Source organism: Salmo salar, chromosome ssa20 (genome assembly GCF_905237065.1).
Source record: "Salmo salar chromosome ssa20, Ssal_v3.1, whole genome shotgun sequence".
NCBI lineage: Eukaryota > Metazoa > Chordata > Actinopteri > Salmoniformes > Salmonidae > Salmo > Salmo salar.
The window spans coordinates 18438299-18461449 of NC_059461.1; the positions used below are offsets into that span (position 1 = coordinate 18438299).

Below are 23151 nucleotides of genomic sequence, written 5' to 3' on the forward strand. Positions count from 1 at the left end.
ATTTTCTTTAACAAGTCAGACGCGAAGGATTTACTCCAGATACTGGACCAGGCCAAAATCCCTGTCATTCGCATGTAGACAATACGCCAATACAGGGGTTGCAGGTCCGGGTGTCTTGTTAAAATTCGTCGACGAGTAGGTAACCCGCCTCTACCATCCGTCCTATTGGCCGACGTGCAAACATTGGAGAATAATCTGGATGAGCTCAGTTCAAAACTATCCTACCAACGGGACATTAACTGTAATGTCTTATGTTTCACCGTGTCGTGGCTGAACAACAACATGGATAATATACAGTTGGCTGTTTTTTCCATACATCGGCAAGACAGAATAGCTGTTATTTGTCAACAGCTTCAAGTTTCTTGGTGTTGTTGTGGACATTCTTACACAGGGACACTCAAGTCAATCTTAAATTAACCATTGTTTATTAACCAAAAATCTCAAATTTGGACTCATCAGACCAAAGGACAGATTTCCACCGGTCTTATGTTCATTGCTCGTGTTTCTTGTTTCCAAGCAAGTCTCTTTTTCTTATTGGTGTCCTTTAGTAGTGATTTCCTTGCAGCAAGTCTCCTCTGAACAGTTGATGTTGAGATGTGTCTGTTGCTTGAACTATGTGAAGCATTTATTTGGGCTTCCATTTCTGAGGTGCACTTAACTCTAATGAACGTATCCTCTGCAGCAGAGGTAACTCTGGGTCTTCCTTTCCTGTGGTGGTCCTCATGAGAGACAGTTTCATCATAGAGCTTTGATATCACGGATGGTCAGTCCTTGCATCCATAGCTCTGTCTATTAATCTGAGTGTCAAGACTCAGGAGAAGACCCAGATGCAGACAGTTTCGAAGTAACAAAAGTTTATTAAGAAAACAGGGGGTTTGGCAAACAACAGGTCAAGGGCAGGCAGAGGTCAGTAGTCTAGAGCAGTTTGAAAAGTATAGAACGGCAGGCATGCTCAGGGTCAGGGCAGGCAGAGGTCAGTAATCCAGGGTGGTGTGGCAAGGTACAGAACGACAGGCAGGCTCAGGACAGGCAGAATGGTCAAATACCAGGAAAGCTAGAAAACAGGAACTACCGACAGAAAGGAGCACGGGAAAAACAGCCGGGAGGCTTGACAAAACAAAACAAACTGGCAACAGACGAACAGAGAACACAGGTATAAATACACTGGGGATAATGGGGAAGATGGGCGACACCTGGAGGGGGTGGAGACAAGCACAAAGACATGTGAAACAGATCAGGATCTGACACTGAGTGTGGTTATATTTCTCCAGGCCCATCCCTCAACTTTTTACCAAAACAGAGGCAGGGCGACAGTTTGTTATTGTTTCATCTGTGGATTAGCCCTTCAAACAGCTGCATATTATCAAGATATCAGTGTTACCAACAAAAAGTAAACAATAGGTCTATTCCATGAGCGCAGAATACATTTTTCAACTCTAATCAATGAGCCCAATCAGTCTTCCATGAAACAAAATCATAAACAACAGAGTAGGGCTGGCTAATGAGTCCTTAGTTTTGGGGTTATGGCAGTTAAGCCACTGTTCCCCGGGCACTGAAGATATGGATGTCGATTAATACATGCTTTGGTAGGAGTGTTAGGTCAGTAACTGAAAGGTTGCTGGATTGAATCCCTGAGCTGACAAAGTAAAAATATGTTGTTCTGCCCCTGAGCAAAGCAGTTAAGCCACTGTTCCCCGGGCGCCGAAGACGTGGATGTTGATTAAGGCAGGCCTCCGAACCTCTCGGTTCGGTTGTCAGAGGGGTTGGGTTAAATGCAGAAGACACATTTCAGTTGAATGCATTCAGTTGTACAACTGACTAGGTATCCCCCTTTCCCTTGATTGTGGTGAAAATGTAGTTGACTAAAACTGACCAACAGCTGCTCCAAGTGGTTGGGTATGGTATTACTGCATGGTGAATATCAATGTCAAAACTGGTGTACAGAAATAGGGGCTACTACTTCATAATGACAATTTTATAACTGTCCACAGAATGTTTAATTCTATCATTGAAAATTGCAGGAGAGATTCTTTCTTCAGACACCTGTTGAGACCATTTGCCAAGACCAAATTAATTTAAAAAGTTTGAAGTCTCACGAGTCACGACAAATAGAAAATTATAGAGAAATGATGGAGAAATAAAATCAACGAAGAAAGGTGTGTGATACATTGATGACCTCGACCTTACCTTTCCTAACGATGTACGAGCCCGTATTCTTTTGAATATCTTCCATAGAGGCTCCATGATAGTAAATAGCCTATGATAAATTCAACAATTTTATGGGAGATAACATAGCCCTTGTTCCGTTTTATACACAACAGCAATGACAACAAAAATAACAAAACTTAATTCATTCGAATATCTATGTTAAGTTGTCAAATTACTTTAATATAATCGCATGATTAAAAATGTACCTTTGTCGGTAAAATGCTGTCTTGTTTTAGGCAGTCTCAAGACAGTAGATGCTTCAACTGTTTCCCGCAACTTGAGCATCACCGGGATGTTCCACCTTGTGTATTTTGGGGAATGTCTCCGCCCACTGTAGGCTGCAGACCAATAACATTGCGCCATTGACAGCCGATTGCACAGCAGACACCTTCACCCATCCTAATACGTCAAACACCTCTCCTATACTATCACTGGACATAAACTGTTCTCTTATTCAATAAACAAATCATTTTGCATCTATTATACATATTGAGGCCTGTTTGTTTCATTTTTTTTTATTATTCAAGGAACTTGGCTTCATACAAAATGTAAATGTAGAAACAACTGCAGAATTCAAAGTCTGGCCAATAAACATAAATCAGGCAACAAAAACTCAGACCCAAATAAGGAATGTTCCAGCTCTGTTGCATGGCTGGAACTATCATCATTGTTCAATACTATTTTTATATAAAGTAATTTTTTCCAACAAACCCCACAGATTATATATATATATATATATCAAGGATCAATAAAAATGAACAAGAAATGAATACATGGTATCAAAAAAAGTACTACGATTTTTACATGCACATACATTATCAGAACATGCAAACATTATTTTCTCCAGAAAACAGCCACATGTACACTGCAGTTGGTATGCAGAGAGAGAAATTGGAACAGTTCAATGTTTGGCAACCAACTGTGAGAGACTTTGGCGTGGATATGTTTCTTTTGAAATAGTACAGAGGCCGTAGAGATGAAGGAAGAGACTGATAGTATAAGTTTAAGTTTTTACCCACTACGGCAACATGTCAAGGGGAAATAATTGAAGGTACCTGTACAAGAATGTGGATCATTTTTACCATTACAGTTTATTCAATGTTTATGAACACCCTCCTCTGGAGTTATCCCCCTTCTTAGGTGACCTAACATGGAACAGATAACCATTAGTATGACATTGTTTACTTACTTTTTAAGACACAGGTTTTCCTTTCGACATCGTCAATGTGGGTAAATTGTATGCATGCAAATATATAAAGTTGCTGTATTTCTAAATATTCTCTCCATTTCTGCTTCAACTCGTTGTGCCTTATGCATTTTAAAATACATGTTTTATACATGTTTGAAAACTTTTTATAAAGATTTGGTCACAATCATGCTGTAGTATGAATCTGTAGATCTCAGCATGTAAAGCTACAATATGGATGAAGTATATGACCGTAGTGTCCTCTTGTTGCATAGCCCTACTTTCTCTGTCATCAAAACCCTGCTTCTGGGAAATATGCAGTATAGAACCCTGACGAGTGTGCAGACATTGCAACACCTGGCCCCACCTACTGTATCTCCAATACTATCAGTAATTGAGCAACACTTTTGCCTGAGTAGATCATCCCTTAAACAGCATACCTTGCCACATTCCAACACCAATGTAGAATGGAAAAGAACCGAAACTCTTCCAAGCACTAGATCATCCATCCCAGGGAAACACATTTTTTTTAATGATATTGTATTAATATCCATATATATTATCTGAAGCTTTTTAGCAGATGTGAACCATCCCCATCATCGGTTACCATGTCTGGGTAGATAAAACGATCGAAAGTGTGAACCATATTTATGCTATATCTGCTATATCTGACGGGCTAAAACCTTAACATAGAGGGGTCTGAGCCAATGGGGAGACACAGGGGGGTCCAGTGTGCTGGTGCCAGGGGCTCGACTCAGCATATACACTCATTAGGGATCTGCATCTATCTCTGCTTCTCAAGCACATCCATCCAAAAAGTGCGCACTATTTGTTTCTCATCAGATTCCTTATGTTCTATACTAACTCTGCAGTTATAGCGTTGAAACAGAAGGCAATACAGTAGCTTGCGATGCTTTCGCAGTTGACTAACCTCGCCAGGAAAGTAACTATACACTACTACATCTTCGTAACTGTTGTGGACCAGGTTTATGATTTAAACATGCAGTGTTACTCTGATTACGTCTTCCTAACTGGATTGATATGCTACTAATGCAGTTTTCATGTTTGTTAAGTGTTCATACTATGATTTTGCCCCAACTTTCGTCGTCACCACCCAAATTGATGAAATATATTTACCAAAAAGAAAATCATACGTGAAAATGATCAGCAATCATAGGTTAATTAATAGTTTACATTCAAAAGCATTTCTTTTTCTTAAATAAAAGTTGTTGTTTCTCAGATAAGGCTTTCTGTACATCTTGCTCTCCTGCAGAACTCCCAAATAACTACTTAAGTGTTGATGCTTGACAAAAACAGTTGCCTTTGCATCTTTACTACAGTATGTCTAAAAGGATAGGCACTTTGTTTTAAACATCTGAAGCAGACAGTCTGTAAGAAACATTAAACCTGAAATGATGGCAAACTTTAAGCAATTTACATAAACAAAGTTGTTTTTACAAGATACAAAATATGCACACAATGAAAAGAGAACATCTACCATAGTTGTATATAAAACAAATCACATTTCATTTCCTCTCCTCATTTCTCTGAAGTAGTAGTAGTGACATTTGCAACGGTAAACAGTAACAAATCAACAATCACTGTCTGTAATGACAACATCGACCCCTCTATTCTATCAGACTGAATCTTCTGACAGGAAGGGAAAGTCATATAAAGGGCTAGGCTACTGTAAATCCCTTTATATCATGGAATGGTAAGAGTCCCAAAGCAAAGTAGAATAGCTTTTGTGCAGTTTACGTTCAAGTGCCTTTCTTAGGGAAGTTTGAATACATCTCTCGGACTATTTCCTTATCGCGTGTTGTTACAGATGCTAAACAATACGTAGGTATCCCCCTGCTCATCACAGAGTTAGCAAAGAGGCCTGCTGCTCGCCCATCTCTATTGTGTGTAGTTGTAGTAGAGTTTCTTGTCACTATTTGGGTCACTATCAAGACTAGGTAAAACATTTTTTAAGTTGGATGTTCTCTAAATAATTACGTTGGATAAAGAATCAAAGCAAAAGTGCCCTCAATTAAACATGCCACTGTCTTCAGTGCATAAGACAAAGTCGGATCAAACTCAATTACCAACAATTCACCGAATCCACATCCAATTTCATTTTCATCCAGTTCCTAAAAACGGTGCTGCTTTGTTCACATTCAAATGAATCCCAACCCTTCCTTGGCTCTCATTAGCTTTACATACAGCAACAGTGTAAACTAAATCCTTCAAAAAAAGATGATAAAACTCATCACGATTCCTAAAAAAATGCAATAAAAACATCTGTTCAAAGCCATGCTAGCACCATTCATCCTCATCTGCCTCGTGATAGTACCTGGGTGCCCGGGCACCAGAGCCAGACCCCGGGCTGGCGTTGCCAATACCACCAAAGGTGAAGTGGTATCCGTTGGGCACCGCACGGCTCTGCTGGGGTGCCGGAGGCAGGTGGAGGGGCCCCGGCCCCATCTGAGGCAGTGCAGTCCGAGGGGAGCGTGCTCTGGCAGCATAGGGGCTCAGCAGCTCGTCCCGGAGGCTGCAGTACAGACTGCCCTGGCCCTGGGCTTCCCTGTGACTGTAGCCCAGGAAGGGCTCGGAGCTGATGCGGGTGACGGGGGAGGGGATGTGGGAGGAGCCACTGTGCAGCAGGGCGTTGTGCTCAGACAGCCCGCGGCTCAGCCGGCCAGGACTCAGGGTGGGCAGGCCACTGCCACACTGGGCAGACACAAAGTGCACAGGGGAGGAGTTGGCAGTCTTGTAGGCCACCCCGGGGCGGGGGGTCAGGGGGGTCTGGGGGAGCTGCCTGCGTCCACGGCTGGGTGTGCTAGCCCCTGAGGTCATCATCACTGGGCTGCATTTAACCGAACCACTACCCTAGATGAAAATTGGACAAAGCAATTTAAAACAATAAAAACGATGAGGTCATGGTCACCAGAAGGAAGGGAAAGAGACCAACATTGGATGGAGAGTAGAGAGAGGACAGTGGGAGAGAACAGACGACACCACCAAGGAGGACAGGGCAGCAAAAGAAAGGAGAAGAAGACAGACAAAATGGACAGAAAATGGTGAATAAGAGGAAGAAAAGTGGAAAGAGAATTGAAAGGCCATGAGTGGTTGTACTAAAGGCAGAAAGAAGAGAAAGTTGAGTTTCAGCCGAGGCAGAAAGAGAAAGCAGACAGATCCTCATCAAGAGAGTTGCACACAAAATACACTGTGCTGTACTAAATCAGACAGACATATACTTACTGATAATGTGTAGTGTGTGTATTATTCAGATTCTCATTGGGTACTTGATTCCTTCCCATGCTCTGCTCATATCATACCAAGCCTACAGTATACCCTGCCATGTTTTGTCCTGTCATATCCTGCCGTACCCATACTGTGCCCTGCCCTGCCCATATCCTACCCTACCAATGCCCTCCCACCTGCTTGTTGATGCTGGGGTCCTGCACCTCGCTGGGGGAGGTGGCACAGCTGGCGGTGGCAGACTTGGTGGTGTGGCAGTGTTCCCTGCTGCCGTAGCGATCGCAGGAGTAGTACCGCTGCTTCTCCCCCGCCGTCGAGTGGTGCTTCCTCTCATGGGAGCGGCCGCGGTCCTGCACCCTGTCTCTAGACGAGGGCTCTGCAGCCGGGTCTCCTGGTGTACCTTAGTGGGAATACACACCAGGGTTTAGGGTTATGGCCAGGGTTAGGGTTGGTGTTGAGGGTAAGGGCATAACCCTAACCATAATCTTGGCATAATGCTAACTCTAACCCTAGCCCCCCCAAAATGTATCTCTTAAGTCCCAATTCAACCCCTGATTGCACCCAGTCTATACCTCACTCCTAAAGAGAAGATTCTTAAACACTCACAAAGGCCAGATTACTACCACAACAAAGGCTTTTGTCCCCTAAAGTTCTCCTCTCCTCAGCATTGCCCTGCTAAGACAAGAGGTGCCCATATATTAGCAGGTCATTGGGTGTGCATGTCTGTCAGTCCCTTTTATCTTTGTGATAAAGGCCAGCTGCAGAGCTCCATTCTAACACCCAGGCCTGAACGATGCCTCCATGGCGCCCAGAGCGGATCTCAATAGACGAGCCCCAGCTGGCTGGGCTATGGTCTGCTTCTCACTCTCTGACTGGATGGAAGGCAGTAAGGTAGAGATGGCTACAGATTCACACTCTAGTAACACTGGGGGACAGTGAGGTCTTAATGGTTCCAACACCCACATTTTGTGATCAGGGTATTGGTGGTGGGCACTCATATAACATACTTTACATAACAAGACCCCCTTTTACCTCACCGATAAAGTGATCCCTAGTATTGGACATTTAAAACACGATTGGCATTTCTGGCAAAAATAATATTACCATGTGTTTCAAGAATACGATTGAGCACAATCTTTGATGTGTGTGTGTGTGTGTGTGTGTGTACTTGTAGTGTGTGTCATTGTGTATGCGTGTCTGTGTGTAGTGTGTGTGCACTAACCAGCGGTGCTTGGCGTCCTGTCGAGTGACCGCTGCTTCTTGTCCCTCTCTCTGCGGTGGTGGCAGCGGTGGTGGTGGTGGTGGTGAGGCCTTTCCTGGATGCTGGGTGTCTCCAGGGTGTAGTCACGCAGGTTGACCTCTTGGGGGCGCTGTGGTGCGTGGGTGGACGCAGAGCGCTTCATCGGGCTGCAGTCAGGAACAGGCTGTGTGGAACCAATGAGGAATAGGGATACATCGCTGCTAAGCTGAGTGAAATGAGACCTGGTATACAGATGTGGATCTCTTCTCTGATCTGTTTTCAAAGTGAACTAGTAATCCAGCTGGGAATTGTAATCATCACTGTGATTAACAAACTGGAATGCTGATTGTAAAATGAGAGCTGAGTGTATGGGATAAAGGAGACATATGCACCTCACCGACTCCATTGTGAAACACCATTTCCACCTAGTGGAGACACATCTGTCCTACAGAGCCTCGCTGCAAAACATACGACTCACATTTTCAATGTCCTCAAAAAATATAGTCACCTAGATAGATTGCTGTTGGTAAAACCATAGACACGGCTACCAATTTCCCTGTCTTAGTTGGTGCTTGAGGATAAGAGCATAAAAGGGGAAACTGAAGTAATGTTTCCACCTATAGCAGCAGACCCTTTCCCTCTACAAAACAGCTTCATCTGATCACTAGTTTACTACTTACCAATTCCATAGGCTTGGTGTCTAAGAGCAGGTTGGAGTGGGCAGATGTGTTTAATGAGTGTTGTTCAGTACCCAGAGAATGATGAAAGGAAAAGCCTCCTCTATGACACCTGGCTAGACCTATGATTTCCAGTTTTACAACGAGCTTAACTCTTATCCTAAAATCACTCGGTATATCTCCCGTATTGTATAGACAGAACAGCAAACATGTGGACTGGGTTCTTAATATACTACCAGGCGTCAAACACTGACCATAACGCACAAGCATTTGCTTGCGGGACCGAGCATTTTACACAACTGCACGGCTAGTTAATACAAAATAGAATTTAGTTTTACACATACTAGTACATTGGGATCAACAAACAAAGTAGACGTGATGCAGGGGGGATACTGAGGGACAGGAGAAAGGGGTACATACGGCCAGCAGGGTCCCCGGGGAGTGGCGTGACTGGCTCCTCTGTCACACAGCGGAGAACAAGGAGGAGGATCATCGGAAGGCATCAAGCCAAAGAGACAGGAGAGAAAATGAGGTGTAGACGGAGAGGGTGACATTGAACAGTTAAGACAAAGAATGGTGGAGAAGTAGCAGGAAAATAACAGTGGTGTTATTACATGCTTATTAAAAAGAAATGATCCCCTTGTAAATATGACATAATTATGATTGAAGGGCCACTGAGGGCATTTGCCTTTCAGTATGCCTTTTTATAGAAAGGGTAAATCGGTTATATCTCATTGTGTTTCAGCACCTGGTAATAAGACAGAATGACCCATTCCAATCAGACAGAACTGGTCTTTATGTCTTGTGATACTCAATGCCCCCATCTCTAGCCTAGATTCCTAGACCATGAATACTAAGATATCCTAGAAAACATATCTGGCTCTTTAGCTTTTGTTCTTGTGAGTCGAGCTTCTGATCTAGCAGAGGGCAAGTGTATGGGCTAGAGCTGCCTCTAGGGAATCAAAAAGGTTTCATCCATATTAAGAGGTGCTGAAACCACTAAATCAACATCTATTGCCTCTTATCATCCGGCACTCCAGTTTAAAGAGATTTGGGCTTAGCTTCTCACTGGGATTCATGTGAGGGTTCATGTCGGCCCTGGGTGTCATATGTCAATACTGCACAAAGAGGATGTTGAGGAGGTGGAGGCAGGCTGGCTGGGAGATTTTACGCCCTGATCCTGTCTGGCATCGCCAGGGAGTGGGAAATGAGGCATTACCCCAAAAAGGGAAAACATTTAATTAAGCGATGGAAAACCAAGCCGGAGAGAGAGTGAAATCCATCAGTCTGTTTCAGGGTAGAGTTCAGACTACGTGCCGTCCCATTTCACTCTAACGATAGCAAGCCATCTCAGAAAGGCCAACTCTAATTGTCTTTGTTGAAGGATTTCCTGCCCTCGTTAGAAAAAGTTAGAAAAAGTAGACAGCAGGTCACGAAGCAATCTCCCTCTCCTCTCATCCCATTTATCCCCCTATTTACATTCTCTATCTTATAGTAACATGATTACTCTCTTCCTCCCTGAACGCATGAGGGATCACCCCTTTCATTTTCTACCCACAACCATTTTGAGCCACTATAATTTTTGTATTTTCTTCTGTTGGCAGCAGAGGAAAAACGATACAGGACAAATAGTTGGCGGTCTTCCAAGCTCTAATCAAATTATTCAGGACTTCTTCTGTGCACTAAAAGTAGGATCAACACACATCTATTCTAATTGGCCTCTGAAAGGAATGCACTTAAATGCAACAATCGATCAACATAAATATCACTCAGGAAATGAGGAGCTGATTATATTTCTTGGGACGAACTGAAGGATTAATTTTTGTTATTTTTCAGCAGTTATAGTGCAGTAATATTGGCTGAAATTGAACCCCTCATAAAGATAGGCACCTGACCATAGTAATCTGCCCGCGGTATATACTGTGGTATAGCCACTGATGTGTAACAAAATGCAACCCTGCTTTCTCCAATAGAGTTTAGTCATGGCATGGTGCATCTGCTATGCTTCACAAATTATGTGTGTGTGTGTTAGGGTGTCTGTACCTGCAGCTCTGCGTTGAGGCGGGGCATGGACACAGCCCTCCCCTGGCTCTCCAGTCCAGACCCAGGACCAGGCACTGTGCTGTCACTGGTGTCCATCTTCCTCATCTCCACTGACTCCTGGAGGAACACACACACACACACACACACACACACACACACACACACACACACACACACACACACACACACACACACACACACACACACACACACACACACACACACACACACACAGAGAGATAAGTGCTTGCATACAGATAAGTATATCCAGTCAGGTTAAGTACAAGGAACAGATACATCAGGAGAGAAAATGCAGGTCGCAGGCCCTGATGTTCATGTGTCTGTAATACAGCAGAGGGCAGTCTGGACTGGCTACAGTACCTGGGGAAGGGTTGTGTCTGGGACATCTTCAGACTGGCCCCTTTGGACAGGTCTGTTATTCCTGGGTCTGTGGACCTCTCTAGACTTCTCTGACACCCAGGTGGACGATCCTTTCATGATGCCATCATGGCCTGGCCTGAATTGTTAATCATAAACAAATGTAGACGTTATTGCCATACAATGACTAACCGATTGTAAATGAAAATCGTTTTGTATTATCTTTGATGGTAACGTCACGGCTTTGCCACAAGTCTTTGTCAAAGGCAAAATACAGTTACAATTGTCATAAAGATCGGGATTGTTTGAGACACTCCCCGCATGCTAGTGAACTCACAGTGTGCCTCCGTTGTTGAGCAGGGTGGGGCTGGGTCTAGGTAGGGCCTGAGGCTGGGGCTGAGGAAGTAGTTCACAGGGAGGCTCCATGTTGTTGAGCAGGGTGGGGCTGGGTCTAGGTAGGGCCTGAGGCTGGGGCTGAGGAAGTAGTTCACAGGGAGGCTCCATGTTGTAAGTCAGGGGCAGTATTGGTTTAAACAGAGCCCCAACCTTACCCTGTGGATGAAAGACGGCAAGATGCTCAACATACTGAACATGCACAATATTGATTCAGGTCTCTGCCTCCAGAATATAGTCAATCAAAATTCTGGAAATGTGAGTCATATTGGTTTTGTTAGGAGATGTTTGAAACATTTTGATCCAGGGGTGAAATTTGTGCCTCCTGGGCATCAGCAATAGTGTGTGTGTGTGTGTGTGTGTGTGTGTGTGTGTGTGTGTGTGTGTGTGTGTGTGTGTGTGTGTGTGTGTGTGTGTGTGTGTGTGTGTGTGTGTGTGTGTGTGTGTGTGTGTGTGTGTGTGTGTGTGTGTGTGTGTGTGTGTGTGTGATACCTGGGAGCCGGCAGCATTCTGTTGCTGTTGCTGCTGTTGCTGCTCCTTGAGCCTCTTGGCTCGGTTCTGCTTGTAGTAGTCAAAGATCATCAGGGCTGCATACACCTTCCCAACAGTAAGCTCATTGGCTGAGAGAGGTACACAGGGGAGTGGTTGATGAAACCTTCTGACTTATCCATTATCTCATCCATCTGTATTGGTCTCATCCAAACTCTCTGGTGCCAGTTTATCGCTAATACTATTCAGTCAAACCAAAGGTATCACTTGAAACAAAAGAGGGATTTAGCTGTTTGAAGAAAATTGCTGCATGCCAGGCTTGAAAGAAGGAGAGAAGAAGCATCTGTCTAAAATGCCATTGTTCTCAGGTGAGATGCTTAGATCCTGCCACAAGATGTCAGTGGAGACAAAGCAGATGACTGGAATCTTAACTGACGGCCAAGTGAGAGCAAAGGTCATGCATGTTATGGCAACCTGTGTGTCATCTACAGTTTGGAAGGGGATCAACTCTTACAAGAGCAGCAAGTATATTTTTATTCAATTAGAAGCTGTTAGTATTGTCTTGCTAGGGCAATTGAATTTGTTCTGTCTTTTACCTAGTAGCCTAGTTAATCACTGCGGTTTGAACTGTCTGATTGCTCAGTAGTTGTGACTGTCGATGTGGACTTTCGTTTCTGGCCTATTTGTGTAAGAGTCCTGCTAAGTTGTGGGCGTGTTATATTGTAGGGAGTGCATTCTTGACCGCTGCTAAGCAATCAACAATCAAACCGAGTTGTTCTGCGGAGTTATTCGAGGAAGGCTCCACACCACTCTCTCAGTTGTGTATCTTACCTAGTTATTTTCTGATGATCTCATTTTACTATTTTATAGCTTAGCCAAGTATGTGTGTGTTTCCCATCCCAGGTAACTCCTCCCCCTGTAGGTTTTACAGACGCTCCCAACTCCATAGCTGCAACCCATCTAATTTAATGTATCCTGTGTGCACAACCCATGTGGAGTTCCTAGGCTCCGGCAGCTTTTGAATCTGCCGATCTGCAGTCAATAAGGCTGAGTTCATCTGGCTGGTTGAGAGAATGCCAAGAGTGTGCAAAGCTGTCATCAAGGCAAAGGGTGGCTACTTTGAAGAATCTCAATTATAAAATAAATTTAGATTTGTTTAACACTTTTTTGGTCACTACATGATTCCATATGTGTTATTTCATTGTTTTGATGTCTTCACTATCATTCTACAATGTAGAAAATAGTCTTAATAAAGAAAAACAATTGAATGAGTAGATGTTCTAAAACTTTTGACCCGTAATGTATGTTCCCCTTCAGTCCCTACACTTTTTGGCCCTGACAGAGACATGGATTTCCCCAGAGACCACTGCTACTCCAGGTGCTCTTTCGTCATTTGACTATATGTTCTCTCATAGTCCGAGAGCATCTGGTCGTCGCAGTGGTGGCACACTAGTCATTTCTCCTAAGTGGAGATTTTCTCTTCTCTCCTCTCTCACCTGTTGATCTCCTCATTTGAATTCCATGCTGTCACTGCTCCACTCAAGCTTAACATTGTTGTCATCTATCACCCACCAGGTGCCCTTGGAGAGTTCCTCAATGAGCTTGACACCTTGATAAGTACATGTCCTGAGGATGGCTCACCACTCATCATACTGGGCGACTTTAACCTTCAGCTTCAGTAAATTTCTTTCCACTCCTTTTCTCTTTTGACCTCACCCTTTCCCAGTCACATCCCACTCACAAGGCCGGCAATATGCATGACCTCATCTTCACTAGAGGCTGTTCGCCTACTAATCTCACTGCAACCCCCCTTCATGTCTCTAATCACTACTTTGTTTCCTTTTCTCTCCATCTCTCCTCCAACCCCACAGACTCAGCCCCTACCCAGATGGTCATGCGCTTCTCTCTTCCTTATGCTAAATCATTCTCCCTCCTGTCACCTGACTCTGCATCTTCGACCCTACTCTCCTTCCCTATCTGCATACTTTGACTCTCACTGTCCCCTTTCCTCCCAGCCGGCCCTACCTTTCTCTCCTGCTTCATGGCTGAGTGACTCACTGCGTGCTAACAGAACAGGGCTACGAGCAGCTGAGCAGAAATTGAGGAAAACTAAACTTCTGGAGGACCTATCATCCTTCCACTCCCTCTTATCTACCTTTTCTTCCTCTGTATCCGCTGCTAAAGCTGCCTTCTATCACTCTAAATGTCAAGCTTCTGCCTCCAACCCTAGGAAACTATTTCTTCTTCATCCTTAATCCTCATCCCCTCCCTCCTCCCTCTCTGCAGATTACTTTGTCAACCACTTTGAAAAAAGGTTGAAGACATCTGCTCCTCTTTCACTCAGCCTACTGAGTCCACTGTTCCCACTCAAACAGAACTACCCTATGCCTTGACATCTTTCTCCCCTCTCTCCATATTAATCCCCACCACCTCAAACTCAACTTCAACAAAACGGAACTGCTCTTCCTCCCGGGAAAGGCCTGCCCACTCCAAGACCTCTCCAGGGGTATCCCCCTCCCAGAGTGCAAAGAACCTTGGCATGACCCTGGATAACACCCTGTCATTCTCTGCACACATCAAAGCAGTGACTCTCTCCTGCAGATTCATGCTCTGCAACATTGGTAGCGTACAACCTGTCCTCACACAAGAAGCGGCGCTGGTCCTAATCCAGGGACTTGCCTACGGAGCAGCAAGGGGAACTGCACCTCCTTACCTTCAGGCTATGCTCAAACCCTACATCCCAACCCAAGCACATTCCACCCCTTCTGGTCTCTTGGCCCTCCCACCCCTACTCAGCCCAGCCAAAGCTCTTCTCTGTCCTGACACCCCAATGGAGGAAAAAGCCTCTCCCTAAAGTCAGGACCTGCCCATCTTCCGAAAACATCTGAAACCCTACCTCTTTGAAGAGTATCATAAATAACTCTCACAGGAAAATGCACTTGATTCGATTGTGACGTGTTGTTAGCTCATCTAGCTATCTTAAGATGAATGCACTAATTGTAAGTCGGTCTGGATAAGAGTGTCTGCTAAATTACTACAAATATATATTTTTTAATGTTGTTTCAGAGTGAGGAGTCTGGGGCTTGCCACTTTAAGATGTGGCGTAAACAGAATCCCACACAGTCCTGGTATCCTTCTTGTAAAGATTAAATATATCAGTGACATGAAGCAAGGATCAGAGAGGACTATCATGCAGAGGTGCTTACGTTTGTGTGGTGTAACCAACAGATCCATAGTCTTCTGTGAAAGGCTTGGCCAAACTGTAGAGAGCTCTTTCTTCAGTTCAGCATCAGAAAGACGCTGGGCAACCATCCCTAAGGAGAAGATCACAAGAGAAAATATAATATTCTAGCACCAAATACACACAATTATCTAATGTCAGTATAGCAACAAATGAGAAAGACAGAAAAGTAAACATGAGTTTGCAGAGTCATTGTGGAGGTGAACCAGAGAGAGAATAACTTATTGAAAGCGGCAGTGAGCAGTGAAGCTAGAGAAAAGCATATTGTACTGTGATGTCATTCAACTACGCAGTTCAGGCCCTAAACACAAAACCCACCACAGAGCAGCCTAATGAGACCAAATGGGACCCATATCTACTAATGCAAACCTTCTGTAAGCAACAAACAAGCAGCATATGTCCCTGCTGCGCATCCAGGGGACATCACAACATCTGTCTGTCTGTCTGTCTGTCTGTCTGTCTGTCTGTCTGTCTGTCTGTCTGTCTGTCTGTCTGTCTGTCTGTCTGTCTGTCTGTCTGTCTGTCTGTCTGTCTGTCTGTCTGTCTGTCTGTCTGTCTGTCTGTCTGTCTGTCTGTCTGTCTGTCTAGGAGGACAACATGTGATGGATGGCTAAATCTAATATTTACAACTAGTGTTTGTTGCTTTTGCTTGAGTCATCAAGTTGGCCTCATGATAGGTATGCACCTAGCCTATCATGTATCACACAGGGGTGGAGAGGGGACAGAGTGGGGGAAGGGAGGGGACAGGGTAGGGGTAGAGGGGACAGGGTAGGGGGGGAGAGGGGACAGGGTAGGGGGGAGAGGGGACAGGGTAGGGGAGAAAGGGGACAGGGTATGGGGAGAGGGGATAGGGTAAGGGGGGAGAGGGGACAGGGTAGGGGGGAGAGGGGACAGGGAAGGGGGACATGGGAGGGGGCAGAGGATAGGGAGAGAGAGAAGGGCGGTCTCACCTGAAGACAGTTTGATCTCCAGGGCCGTGCGGATCAGGGCCATGAGAGTGGAGGTAAAGTGGACTGTGTTGTCATCAGCGATGGGCATGTTCATCTTGACTAGCCGCTGGAGAGAATGTGTGGACGGAGGAGGAGGTTAGAAACACACTTCTACTGTTAACACTTCATCCAGACCATCAGCCAATCAGGAGAAACCAGTCTGTGTGCTGCTGGTAATATTCACAGAGGCCCCTACAGCACACAAAAAGCTTTCTCAACGAGTACAAAGAGGAGACAAACTAAACATTCACATTCACTGCTATTGGCTACAGTATGCACTATGCTGCAAGTCAAAGTGCACCGGTGCAAGACTGACATTGATCGAAATAAAAGTGAGAAAGGGCATGTACGCATAACCATGGAAGTGCCTCAAAGATCTCAGGAGCTCCACTCTGTGGTTGCTATACCAACAATCAAACTGAGGTAAAAAGTATTATGCTGCTCAAGTCATAAACATCTTGAGAACCAATGCCTAGCATCTACAGAAAAAGCATGTGCCACACACAGTCCATTCCAAATAACCTGAACTGCTAATCAAAGAGATGAAATCTACACCACTATATGCATACAGAGAACTATGTTTGATGTTTAAGCTATTGTGGTAGAGTTGAGCTCCCCTGAACACAAAAAGCATTCACCTACTATCAGTTGCAGTGCAAAAGTACGACAGAAGTCAGAATGAGAGAGGAGAGGAGGGGAGGGATGAGACACACACATACATGTGTACACAAATCCATAGAGAGAAAGTAGAGATGAAAGACAGGATGAGAGAGAATGAAAGATAGAAAGACAGAGAGTAAAGCACACATATTTCTCACACAGGAAAGCAACAGAAGCAACACACACTGGCCCACAAAACGAAAAACCCCTAGTGGGTAAACTCAGGGGATAGACTGAGATAAGGTAAGGGAGAGCAATACTAAACCCCTTTCCTATAAAACAGATTGATTGATACAGGATTTAAATCTGGGGACAGTCCTGGATTGGTCGAATATGTATGTATTGTAGAGTTAAATCGAAATATTCTTCCATTAATTAATCTGCGCATGCCTGCTGTGTTGGATGTATTAAAGGACAATTCCACCACTTTTCAACATCATAATCACCATCTCCAGCACCATACCAGTTCTACATATGTGAAAACGGCGCGTTTCTATGATCTGTGGTTAAAAAGATAAGAAGAAAGTTCCCAAAAAACTGTAATTTTCTAAACTTGTAACAAGTTTCTAGCCAGAGGGAGGGTATTTTCTTCCTCCCCATGTCACCGCAAATCACAGTGTTTGAAAATCACTATTTTTAAAATGTTTTAAACTTTTGATGATGTCTTCGGGTATAACATTTTAACTTTATATTTTTTTCTACAGAAAGTAGAAATGTGACGTTTTCACATATGTAGACAGTGGTATTGTGCTGGAGATAATAAAATGAGGTTGGAAAGTGGTGGTTGCCCTTTCAATTACAGAGACTGGATTATATGAAAACCTATTATGTATTTATTATCCCAATGGAATTTGACACCCACTACCGTAAATGTTACTAAATACTTAGTAACATGTTTTCACATAGTGGGGATACCGTATGCGTCTCATGGTCTATCTCGTCGCCTTTAGTGGCCATCACCTCACAGGCTGAGCTTGCTCCAAATAAAGTAGCTATGCCCAAAGAAAGAAGGGGAGGGAAGTGGCTACACCAAAGAGATCAGAGCGTTAGCAAAACAAACTAAAGAAACAAGGGAACACTGCAGAGCACAGAGATTGGCTGGAGGTCAAGCCAATGGGAAGACAGGTCGAGCAGAGGGAGTGGCTACCTTGTAGGCGACTCTTGGCGGACATTTCTTTCCCAAACCTAAGGGTGGGGACATGTGGAGGAGCATCTGATACATATCAAGGTACTTGATACGGCCACTTCACAGAGTAGGAAACAAAAAGCCAAATAAAGAAGGATGGAAAGTTAGAGGAGGAAAGGAACAAAATTAGTTTTTTTTAAGAAACCAAAATGAATAGGAAAAAACAAAAACAGAAATCTGTGTTATTTAGATTTCCAGTAGCGACATGGAGATGGATGCCATCTTTGGCCACGGTGGGCCAGGGATGCATCGGTGCGGTGGTGAACTCAGCTCAGGAGGAAGTGAGCTGCTCAGATCCCTGAGGGGAGACATGGGATGGAAGAGTGAGTCTGGAAGAGTGAGAAGAAGAACACACAGGATGCTGATGGGGAGAGAATGACAGCATTGTACATACTGTGGATGACGGCTTCTGCATGCTGAGAGACATCCAGGGGGGGTTCACCAGAAGTACGGAAACAAAGGTTTCAATGCCAGACTTGTTTTAATCTTAATTAATTAAAGCCCTCCTTTCTCTTTACAACGTTTACGTCTAGGATCCTAAAAACACATTACAGTACGTAAAGACGTTGATCCGATTCAGATGTGTTCATGATCGGAATCAATTTAGGACTAAACATCCAAACGTAATGTTTAATCTAACTGTACATAGATAGGAGATGGAACAGGTACAAACCAGAATGTGTTCACTGCATACCTCGACACATCATATAGAAAGTAAGCATTACATAGGGATTCCAATGTCAGGTAGAGTTGGGGTTTAACATGGCTTTGAAAGCTTTGTTTCCAGTCTGGCATCATTAACCAAAGCCAGTCAGTCTGGAAGGGCGGGTGCTAGTGTGTAGGCGAGTCATTGGTGCACAGCCATTCACTTAAGTTTCTTGGCATAGGAACACAAAGCACCCTAGTGGAGGAAATGTTCTGGGGTTGCTAACCTTGTACGCTACCCTATTAGGGCAGTTCTTCCCTAAGCCAAGAGGGGGCGAGATAATTCGTAACAAGTTGTACATATCGTTATAGCGAATCCGTCCGCTGCAAAAAGAACAAGCAGATATAAAACAACAACTTCAGGACAGCTTCAAGAGAACAATGATCATCAGAGGGCTGACAGGGTACTAGGAGGTATGCTACCATACCATACCCTCTACATGACACTACATGGAGGATTGTCAGCAAGTCACAAAGTATCAGGCAGGGATTAGGCAGTCCCATCCATACTAGCAGCTGTAATACTAGATATCTCTCTGACTGGGCACAGAGGCACAGTAGGAGCACCAGCCAGCCAGATGGCTGAAGGGAGGGAGGGAGAGGGACACATACCAGGCAGCAGGGTCGTACTCAGCCCAAACACGGATGAACTCATCCAGATGATGAGGCCCCAGTATAGACGAGTCTCGAGTCAGGTACTCAAAGTTATCCATGATGACAGCCACAAACAGATTGAGCATCTGGAAGATACATTTCACAAGGATTTATGGGAATAGACACAGTATGCTGGCACAACACTAACTACTAATCCTACGTTTCAAATCAAATCAAACTTTATTTGTCACATGCACCAAATATAAGTGTAGACCTTACCATGAAATGCTTACTTACAAGGCCTTAACCAACAGTGCAGTTCAACAAGAGTTAAGAAAATATTTACCAAATAAACTAAAGTAAAAAATTATAAAAAAGTAACACAATAAAATAACAATAACGAGGCTATATACAGGGGGTCTGTGTGCGGGGGTACAGGTTAGTTGAGGTAATTTGTACATATAGATAGGGATGACTATGCATCGATAATAAACAGTGAGTAGCAGCAGTGTACAAAACAAATGGGGGGGGGGTCAATGTAAATAGTCCGGTGGCCATTTGATTAATTGTTCAGCAGTCTTATGGCTTGGGGGTAGAAGCTGTTAAGGAGCCTTTTGGTCCTAGACTTGGCGCTCCGGTACCGCTTGCCGTGCAGTAGCAGAGAAAACAGTCTATGACTTGTGTGACTGGAGTCTCTGACAATTTTATGGGCTGTCCTCTGACACCGCCTATTATATAGGTCCTGGATGGCAGGAAGCTTGGCCCCAGTGATGTACTGGACCGTACGCACTACCCTATGTAGCGCCTTATGGTCAGATGCCGAGCAGTTGCCATACCAGGTGGTGATGCAACCGGTCAGGATGCTCTTGATGGTGCAGCTGTAGAACTTTTTGAGGATCTGGGGACCCATGCCAAATCTTTTCAGTCTCCTTTTCAGTCTCGCCATCTTCACGACTGTCTTGGTGTGTTTGGACCATGATAGTTCGTTGGTGATGTGGACATCAAGGAATGTGAAACTCTTGACCCGCTCAACTACAGCCCCGTCGATCTTAATGGGGGCCTGTTCGGGCCACGATCAGCTCCTTTGTCTTGCTCACATTGAGGGAGAGGTTGTTGTCCTGGCACCACACTACCAGTTCTCTGACCTCCTCCCTATAGGCTGTAGCATCGTTGTCGGTGATCAGGCCTACCACTGTTGTGTCGTCAGTAAACTTAATGATGGTGTTGGAGTCATGTTTGGCCACGCAGTCGTGGGTGAACAGGGAGTACAGGAGGGGACTAAGTACACACCCCTAAGGGGCCCCAGTGTTGAGGATCAGCGTGGCAGAAGTGTTGTGCTTACTCTTACCACCTAGGAGGCGGCCCTTCAGGAAGTCCAGGATCCAGTTGCAGAGGGAGGTGTTTAGTCCGAGGGTCCTTAGCTTAGTGATGAGCTTCGTGGGCACTATGGTGTTGAAAGCTGAGCTGTAGTCAATGAACAGCATTCTCACATAGGTGTTCCTTTTGTCCAGGTGGGAAAGGGCAGTGTGGAGTGGTATTGAGATTTCATCATCTGTGGATCTGTTGGGGCGGTATGCAAATTGGAGTGGGTCTAGGGCAGGCCTGGGCAATTCCAGTCCTCGGGGGCCTGATTGGTGTCACACTTTTCACCCATCCTTTGCAAACACACCTGATTTAAACTAACTGCATTGTTAACTGAAGATCATGATTAGTTGATTATTGGAGTCAGGTGTGTTAGCTGGGGCAAAAGTGTGACACCAATCAGGCCCCCAGGACTGGAGTTGCCCAGGTCTGGTCTAGGGTATCCAGGAGGATGCTGTTGATGTGAGCCACGACCAGCCTTTCAAAGCACTTCATGGTTACCGATGTGAGTGCTATGGGGCGGTAATCATTTAGGCAGGTTGCCTTTGCTTCCTTGGGCACAGGGACTATGGTGGTCTGCTTGAAGCATGTAGGTATTACAGACTTGTTCAGGGAGAGGTTGAAAATGTCAGTGAAGACACTTGCCAGTTGGTCCGCGCATGCTTTGAGTACACATCCTGGTTTTCCGTCTGGCCCCGCAGCTTTGTGAATGTTGACCTGTTTAAAGGTCTTGCTCACATTGGCTACCGAGAGCATTATCACAGTCATCCAGAACAGCTGGTGCTCTTGTGCATGCTTCAGTGTTGCTTGCCTCGAAGCGAGCATAAAAAGGCATTTATCTCATCTGGTAGCCTCACGTCAACGGGCAGCTCATGTCTGGGTTTCCCTTTGTAGTCCGTAATAGTTTTCAAGCCCTGCCACATCCGAAGAGCGTCAGAGCCGGTGTAGTAGGATTCAATCTTAATACTGTATTGATTGATGGTTCGTCTGAGGGCATAGTAGGATTTCTTATAAGCGTCTGGATTAGTGTCCTGCTCCTTGAAAGTGGCAGCTCTAACCTTTAGCTCATTGCGGATGTTGCCTGTAATCCATGGCTTCTGGTTGGAATATGTACGTACCGTCACTGTTGGGACGACGTCGTCGATGCACTTGTTGATGAAGGCGATGACTGAGGTGGTATACTCCTCAATGCTATTGGATGAATCCCGGAACATATTCCAGTCTGTGCTAGCAAAACAGTCTTGTAGCGTAGCATCCGCGTCATCTGACCACTTCTATATTGAGCGAGTCACTGGTGCTTCCTGCTTTAGTTTTTGCTCGTAAGCAGGAATCAGAAGGATAGAATTATGGTCACATTTGCCAAATGTAGGGTGGGGGAGAGCTTTGTATGCATCTCTGTGTGTGGAGTAAAGGTGGTCTATAGTTTTCTTTCTCCTCTGGTTGCACATGTGACATGCTGGTAAAAATGTGGTAAAACTGATTTAAGTTTGCCTGCATTAAAGTCCCAGGCCACTAGGAGCATCGCTTCTGGATGAGCATTTTCTTGTTTGCTTATGGCCTTATAGAGTTGGTTGAGTGCGGTCTTAGTGCCAGCATCGGTCTGTGGTGGTAAATAGACGGCTACGAATAATATAGATGAGAACTCTCTAAGTAGATAGTGTGGTCTACAGCTTATCATAAGGTACTCTACCTCAGGCGAGCAATACCTCGAGACTTCTTTAATATTAGACATTGCGCACCAGCTGTTATTGACACACCACCACCCCTCGTCTTACCAGACGTAGCTTCTCTGTTCTACCGGTGCATGGAAAATCCCGCCAGCTCTATCTTATCCGTGTCGTCGTTCAGCCACTACTCGGTGAAACATTAGATATTACAGTTTTTAATGTCCCGTTGGTAGGATAATCTTAATTGTAGGTCATCAATTTTATTTTATAATGATTGCACGTTAGCCAGTAGAACGGATGGCAGTGGGAGTTTACTCGCTCGCCTACGGATTCTCAGAAGGCAGCCCGAACTGCGCCCCCTTTTCCTCCGTCTTTTCTTCACGCAAATGACAGGGATTTGGGCCTGTTCCCGGGAAAGCAGTATATCCTTCTCGTCAGACTCGTTAAAGAAAAAAGCTTCTTCCAGTTCGAGGTGAATAATCGCTGATCTGATGTCCAGAAGTTATTTTTGGTCATAAGAGACGGTAGCAGCAACATTATGTACAAAATAAGTTAAAAAACAAGTTAAAAAATAAGTTAAAAAACAAACAATGCAAAAAAGGAGCATGTAAAACGTCAGCCATCCTCTTCGCCATCTTATTCAGATCATTGTCTAATGTTAACATCCCTTATTACTGCACATCAGCAGAACATCAATACAGTTACAGTGTATGTTGGATGACATCAGTACTAACCAGGAAAGAGCAGAGGAAGATGAAAGAGACAAAGTAGAAGTAGGCGAAGTCGCTGCCACACTCCTTCCCCAGGTTGCCTGACCTCTCATCACAGGCTCTGTGACTCAAACACGACAGCATGATCTCATGCCACGCCTCCCCTGTGGCACTCCTGGA

At 44.7% G+C, this 23151-nt stretch overlaps 1 protein-coding gene across 7 annotated transcripts in view; it reads right to left on the minus strand.

Moving 5' to 3' along the window:
• Positions 1 to 2707: 2707 nt before the first annotated feature.
• The window catches only part of LOC106579993 (voltage-dependent N-type calcium channel subunit alpha-1B), a 146035-nt gene continuing 125591 nt past the window's right edge, over positions 2708 to 23151 (minus strand). For 4 of the 7 annotated variants that reach the window (XM_045703026.1, XM_014160511.2, XM_014160502.2 and 1 more), the window contains 13 exons: positions 22996 to 23146; positions 19251 to 19378; positions 18866 to 18962; positions 16049 to 16154; positions 15064 to 15171; positions 11861 to 11988; positions 11313 to 11527; positions 10979 to 11114; positions 10598 to 10714; positions 8975 to 9013; positions 7860 to 8061; positions 6817 to 7037; positions 2708 to 6265 (listed from right to left, as the gene is read on the minus strand). In XM_045703026.1, the coding sequence (XP_045558982.1) occupies positions 5693 to 6265; positions 6817 to 7037; positions 7860 to 8061; positions 8975 to 9013; positions 10598 to 10714; positions 10979 to 11114; positions 11313 to 11527; positions 11861 to 11988; positions 15064 to 15171; positions 16049 to 16154; positions 18866 to 18962; positions 19251 to 19378; positions 22996 to 23146 (2221 nt within the window). In that variant the 3' untranslated portion in view covers positions 2708 to 5692. Of the gene's footprint in view, positions 6266 to 6816; positions 7038 to 7859; positions 8062 to 8974; positions 9014 to 10597; positions 10715 to 10978; positions 11115 to 11312; positions 11528 to 11860; positions 11989 to 15063; positions 15172 to 16048; positions 16155 to 17894; positions 17992 to 18865; positions 18963 to 19250; positions 19379 to 22995; positions 23147 to 23151 lie in introns of all 7 variants that reach the window. The other 3 variants (XM_014160516.2, XM_014160517.2, XM_014160495.2) reach the window with 1 other exon arrangement.